General features: G+C 38.4%; 1 protein-coding gene across 2 annotated transcripts in view; it reads left to right on the forward strand.

The window, feature by feature from the left end:
* NELL1 (neural EGFL like 1) overlaps window positions 1-5,357 on the forward strand; it is an 882,973-nt gene extending 877,616 nt beyond the window's left edge. For both annotated transcript variants that reach the window (XM_043580819.1, XM_043580818.1), the window contains 3 exons: window positions 679-855; window positions 3,240-3,464; window positions 4,910-5,357. In XM_043580819.1, the coding sequence (XP_043436754.1) occupies window positions 679-855; window positions 3,240-3,464; window positions 4,910-4,960 (453 nt within the window). In that variant the 3' untranslated portion in view covers window positions 4,961-5,357. The remainder of the gene's footprint in view (window positions 1-678; window positions 856-3,239; window positions 3,465-4,909) is intronic.
* The last annotated feature ends 1,047 nt before the right edge of the window (window positions 5,358-6,404 follow it).

Raw genomic sequence — 6,404 nt, forward strand, 5'->3', positions numbered from 1 at the left:
CAGAGATAAAATTAAATGAATACATTTGAATGCATTTGGTGGTATCATTGTAAACTGGGAAAAATACAGGAGCATAGTTTTCCCATTAAACGAGTTCTTGAACATATATGCATTTTTAAATCCTTGGTTTAATTGTAATTTTACTTAGAAATGTAATTTTTTGGAAACATTTAAGAAACAAAGAGTTTCAAGGAACATACGACTTTTTGAATTTAGAAATATCTCCATTTTTTAACGTTTATTTATTTTTGAGACAGAGAGAGACAGAGCATGAACGGGGGAGGGGCAGAGAGAGAGGGAGACACAGAATCGGAAGCAGGCTCCAGGCTCCCAGCCGTCAGCCGTCAGCCCAGAGCCCGACGCGGGGCTCGAACTCACAGACCGCGATATCGTGACCTGAGTTGAAGTCGGACGCTTAACCGACTGAGCCACCCAGGCGCCCCAGAAATATCTCCATTTTTACATGAGCTGCTCTGCAGGCAAAGTTGGGGAAAGACAGGGTGTGTATATGTGTGAATGCACACACATGCACGTTTTAAACAAAATGAAAGGTGGACAGGGGAGTACTTGGACTGTAAGAAATCCTTCCTATGTGCTCTGTTAATAAGGTTTCCCTTTCCTAGTGCAGCCACCTTGTTTCCCTAATGATGTAACCTCCTTAACCTCATCTCTAAACAGGATGGAAAGATCTTCTGCCGACGGACAGCTTGTGATTGCCAGAATCCAAGCGTTGACCTTTTCTGTTGCCCAGAGTGTGACACCAGGGTCACAAGCCAATGTTTAGATCAAAATGGACACAAGCTCTATCGAAGCGGAGACAATTGGACTCATAGCTGCCAGCAGTGCCGGTGTCTGGTATGTCAGCTTCCCTTAGAATGTTTTCTTCTTTTACTCTGGAAAGGTTGCAAACTCAGTTGCTTATGGGTTTTAGTTTCTGCTATTTTTGATCCTATTCAGGAAACTTGAGTCTTGTGGCTACTACGGGGCATATGCTCTGCCTAAAGACATTCAGATTCTACTATTTAAAACAATATACAAAGACAGGGTGGGGGGATGGGTGATATAGCTGACGGGGACAAAGGAGTGCACTTCTGATGAGCACTGGGTGATGTATGGAATAGTTGAAATCACTATATTGTATATCTGAAACCAATATAACAGTGCATGTTAACTGTCCTGGAATTAAAACAAAAAACAAAAAAAATCAATATACAAGACTAAAAGAATGTGTTTATGGGTCAGATTTGGCTCAACTTATGTTAGTTTACACCTACTTTTTGGCAAATCCAGATGAAGCAAAATCTCTGCATGATAGAAAACTTTCAAAGCCTTGACCGGGACTTGTAGTTCTTAAAGAGCCAAATCTTTGATTTCTTGGGACCTAACCATTAAAAGTTTCAATAGGAGACATAACAGAACATGGTAGAAATATCAGGGATGGAGTCATAGAGACTTAGAATTCAGTCTTGCTTCTCCCACCTGCTAGCTCTGTGTTATTAACTCAGGCAAATCCTCACCTTGCACTGATCATTCTTTCCTTGTACACAAGTGGAATACCAATTTTGTAGGACTGTCAGGAAGATGAGAGAACATATGTGAAGTGCAAATACAGTGCTTGGCACATAGAAGGTACTTAGCATACAGAAGTCACTACTGATAACATTTTCTAGATGTTTCAGATGCTAAACCTTCATATAGAACAAGTAGAGGTAATTTTGGATCTTCATATAAAGATACTAATGGTATAATCAGATCTGAGAATGTGCGAAGGAAAGACTTAATTTCTGGACCTAGTTCTTTCTCTTTCCAATCATACCACAAAGTTTTCAAAGGATGCAAAGACTGTTAGGCTATATAATCCTAGTGAATCTTATGTTCCTTCTTTGAGGGAGTCATAACTATTGGAACCAAGTCACAACCAAGTCTACTTGTAATAGAACCTATAAGCAGCATTCCATACTTTAACATTTTCTAAAATTAGTGATTTAGTCCGTGAATACTGTATGAAAATAAGCATTTAGAGAAATTGTACTGTAAATTTCTCTCAGATTTTCTAAAGTCTCCTGGTGAATGTGCAGATCATCTTAGTAGAATACATTCTTCTGAATCACCCCTAATACTGAGGAGTAGAATTCAGATATATTCAAATCAAAGCCATTTTTTTTCAAGCTCCCATCTGAGGGCAACTGAACCCAACACAACTATATAAGTCTGGAAAATTGCATTTCTTTTTCAAGAAGTCAGTCATCAGGCACTTAGAAGAATTGGGATTAATTTCAGACATGAAATTTTCATTGAATTTCAGAAGTGTTTCCATGTCCATCCCTAGCCCCTAAGGCTAATATCTCCTGGGAAAACTGAAGATGTTGAACACATAGCTTAATAATTATTTGAGTATACTGTGGCTCATATTTACTAAATAGACTCTGGATGATATAATGGTGAGCATGATAGACCTTGTCTGTTATGTAGCTGACCAAATCGTTAGGCGTGAGTTTTCATAAATTATAATGAATTTCCATGATAACTGAAGAGGCGGCTAGAGAAATAGTTACAGGCAGCTCAGTGGAGCCACAGTTGCCAGACTCTGAAACACACAGAGGTTCCATCTAAACTATAATACCTTGCTACATGTTAGTGATGTCACTAGCTAAATGTCACATTCAAAACCATTCTGAAGTAGTTCTCCCAGTCTCAATTTTAAATTTGATACTAAGAACTCAGTTTATGATGATGTTGAAATATTACAGTGCTTCAGGTTCCGCTTTGACCTTAAGAGAAGTTAATTTCTCTTAAGACACTAGCCATCACCTTATCACCTATGCACTTATTTGTTCATTCAGTTAGCATTTTTTTGACCAAAACTGTGCTAAGTATCAGGGAGATAAAGAAACAAGCCCAAAGCCTAAATGCTCAAAACTTAATCTGGAGTTGTACTGACAAGGAACATAAATGTGATGATAAAAAATAGTTATGGGGTGCCATTGGTACACAGATGTGGACCTGCCTCTTTCTCAGGCTGCAGTATAGACAGTCAGCAAAAGTACCATGGAGGAGGTGATATCTAATCTATAGGAGCTCTTCAAGGAGGAAGCACATTATACCCATAAAGGTGGAAGTAGAAACATACAGTGAGGACAGTGATGATAATTACTGTCCCCCCCCCCCCCCGGCGGGACTTTGGGAGCATAATTGTTCATAAGAATAAAGATAAACCATTTCTGGCTCTCTCTCTACAGGAAGGAGAGGTAGACTGTTGGCCACTCACTTGCCCCAATCTGAGCTGTGAGTACACAGCCATGTTGGAAGGGGAGTGTTGTCCCCGCTGTGTCAGTGACCCCTGCCTGGCTGATAACATTGCCTACGACATCAGAAAAACTTGTCTGGACAGCTATGGCATTTCAAGGCTGAGCGGCGCAGTGTGGACAATGGCTGGATCTCCCTGCACAACTTGCAAATGCAAGGTAATTGGCTGTCCTGAGGACAATTGGGCCTTGAACAGTTGTCACAGAGTACCTGCGGGAGGTTCATTCCTGATGTTTCTGAATGCACAGGTTCTGAGGGGCATGATGGAAACACAGGCAGGCATTTCCATCTCAAGGGAGGTTAATATGTCTGAGTGGATCGGAGCCACACTGTGTATATAAGTAAATTCCAAATGAACATGGACTAAAACAGTCCTCTGTCTTGCCTTTGAACTACAGAATTTTAACAATTGACACTAGGTCCAATTATGGCTGATTTAAGCTATTTTGACCTGCATATTAAAAAGGAAAGAAAGAAAAAAGATCTCTTTTTCATGCTGGAAAAATTTATAAGCCCTTTCATGAAACTGTCAGTGTTAGAAGAAAGTGCTCTATGAAGTTGTTTGCTTTAATTATCACAGTATCTAATGCGGGGACTTGAAGCTCTTGCTGCAGGATTTAATTGTGATTATTTTCCTGTCATTTTGGAGGAATTCCCATGAGCGATCCTCACCCTCTTTGATATTAAAAACTGACCCCTTTAAAAGCTTGAGAAGAGCTATGGCTACAGCTGACTTGAAGCTGGGGTTAGGCAGCCATCTCTGCCAAAACATTGAAGATTCTCCTGATGAAGCACATTTAAAATATTAGTCTATTCGGTTCTGTCAAATCCTGGCTCAGTTTCATCTATCAGTGGAAGGTTCCCAAGTCATCTCTTTATGGCTGTTCTTAAGGTGGATTCTTTTCTTTTTTCTGGAAAGTACCATCTTTAAATTCAGCCCCAATAGGAAAAGGCCAATATCAACCTGCACATAGCAAAAGAGCCACAGTCCCGTGTGTACTTTCAAGCCCCAGTAAACTTAGCGACCAGGGGATGTGGAGACCTGTGTTATGTATTAGTATTTCTTTGAGGTCAGGTTTGAGATTCATTTAGGGAGATTATCAAGGTATATTAACATTAATTTCCATTAATTTATATATCTAAATATGTACTGTTCCTTTCATAGTCACCACTGAGAGACTCTGTTCCTATTATGCAAACCTTTCTGGAACCCATTTTGGAGTTGCCTTCATGTTCTTCTACTTTTGATTTGATTTGTCAATGACAAATTATCTTTGAGGGGTATGTTTTTGAAAACAATTTTATTTAGAATAAGTCCAGTGACTAAGTTGCGTGAACAACCTGGAAATACAGGGGACGAATCCCAAATATGGTTTGGGAAGTATAAACTTGCACTGCCAGCAGGAGCTAGCAAAGGGACTCAAGAGGATCGCCTATGTCTTTCCTTCCCCCACCTCCTCTAGCATTTTTTTGGTAGTTTTTCAGTAGCATTCATGGAGCTTATCTCAAAATGGAGATGGTCATTTTGGATATGCAAATGCACACTGCTGATTGATTTATATCCTCTGTCTCAGTTGGCTAACACTTTTGTCTTGATGCACAGAATGGAAGTGTCTGCTGTTCTGTGGATTTGGAGTGTCTTCATAATAATTGAAGTATTTAAAATGGACTCATCATTGCGGGAGAAAAATGGACGAAATGACCATCCAGCATGGTGAAGAACAGGAATTTGTGTTTTGTTTTTTACCACAATTACCAAAGTCTCCATCTGAGGAAGGTGTTTGGGGGTTGCCTTTTGGATCTATCACTTTGTTCATTCTTGCTAACCTAGTCTAGGTGACCTACAGTGGTTGTTATAAGAAGTTTCCCGTGTTGTAAATCACATTTCCCTCATCAAATCATTTGCAAATACATTTAAATGATCTCATGGTAAATGTTGATGTGTTTTTTGGTTTATTTTGTGTACTAACATAATAGAGACTCGGCTCTTTTTATTTATTTTTTTTCTTGAGTTTTGGATCAAATTTTACAAATAAAGTTGCCTGTTGTGATTCTGTCCCATCCACTGCATACTTAGTATCGAGACCCCTGTGAAATGTTTTGATGAATGTATGTAGAGTCTAACTGAATCATACTTACATTTCAGACTGTTGAACACACTTAGATGGTCACGCATTCAGTTTAAACAAGGTGAAAGAAATTCTGATATAGTAAAGAGGGGCAAGGCCACAAACATGATTATATAATTATTGTTAAAAGAACTTTCTCCTCCCTCTTGCAAATAAGACAAAAGCATAAGTCACAATTTAGAAGCAGCAATACTTACCACCTTTCCAGGCACTGAAAAATTGATAACTTACAAGGGACTTGCATATCTATTAATTCAAGTTATCATCCTAGCACAGGTGAATGGTGTAATTCCTACATTACATTACGTTCCTGCATTACAGAATAGTAAATTAATGGCTCCTGAGAAACAGTTTGTTTGGTTGACTTATACCATGTTGGGACTGGTGGCCAGCTCTCCTAATGCCTGCCCAGTGCTATTTTCTTCTAGACCATACCACCTCTCAGGTGGTGAAGGATACACCTTTAAGAAAAGTTACTTGTATGTTCAATAGTTCTTTTAGAACAGTGAATGTTTCCATTTGAGCCACCAGCATATTTTTAAGAGTTGGCAGTTATTGAGTGGTACAAAACGAATAAAATGTGTAAATAACATTTTATCTGAGCTGAGAATTCAAACTTAGGTTGTAGTTTCAGTTAAATCACGTCATAGTGGTTTATAATACCTAAGGCTCTTGAATTCATTATTATTCTGAATCAAGTTGTTTCATGAAGTTTTATTCACTTTCCTAGTATCAAAAAAGATGTTAAGTCATTCATGCTAACAATATTTTAAATCCCCCAAAATAATAAAATTATTCATTAAAAATGACAAGCTCAGATTACCATTGTTCATTGATATTTGCCAGAGATTCTACTCAATATCAAATATTTTTGCGAAGATGGAGTTCACTACATGAAATTAATTCCATGTGAATTAAATTATGTCAATAGTTTAAATACTGTATTTGACAACTACTGTTAAAATGTGG

The sequence above is a fragment of the Prionailurus bengalensis genome, chromosome D1 (assembly GCF_016509475.1).
Source record: "Prionailurus bengalensis isolate Pbe53 chromosome D1, Fcat_Pben_1.1_paternal_pri, whole genome shotgun sequence".
Classification (NCBI taxonomy): domain Eukaryota; kingdom Metazoa; phylum Chordata; class Mammalia; order Carnivora; family Felidae; genus Prionailurus; species Prionailurus bengalensis.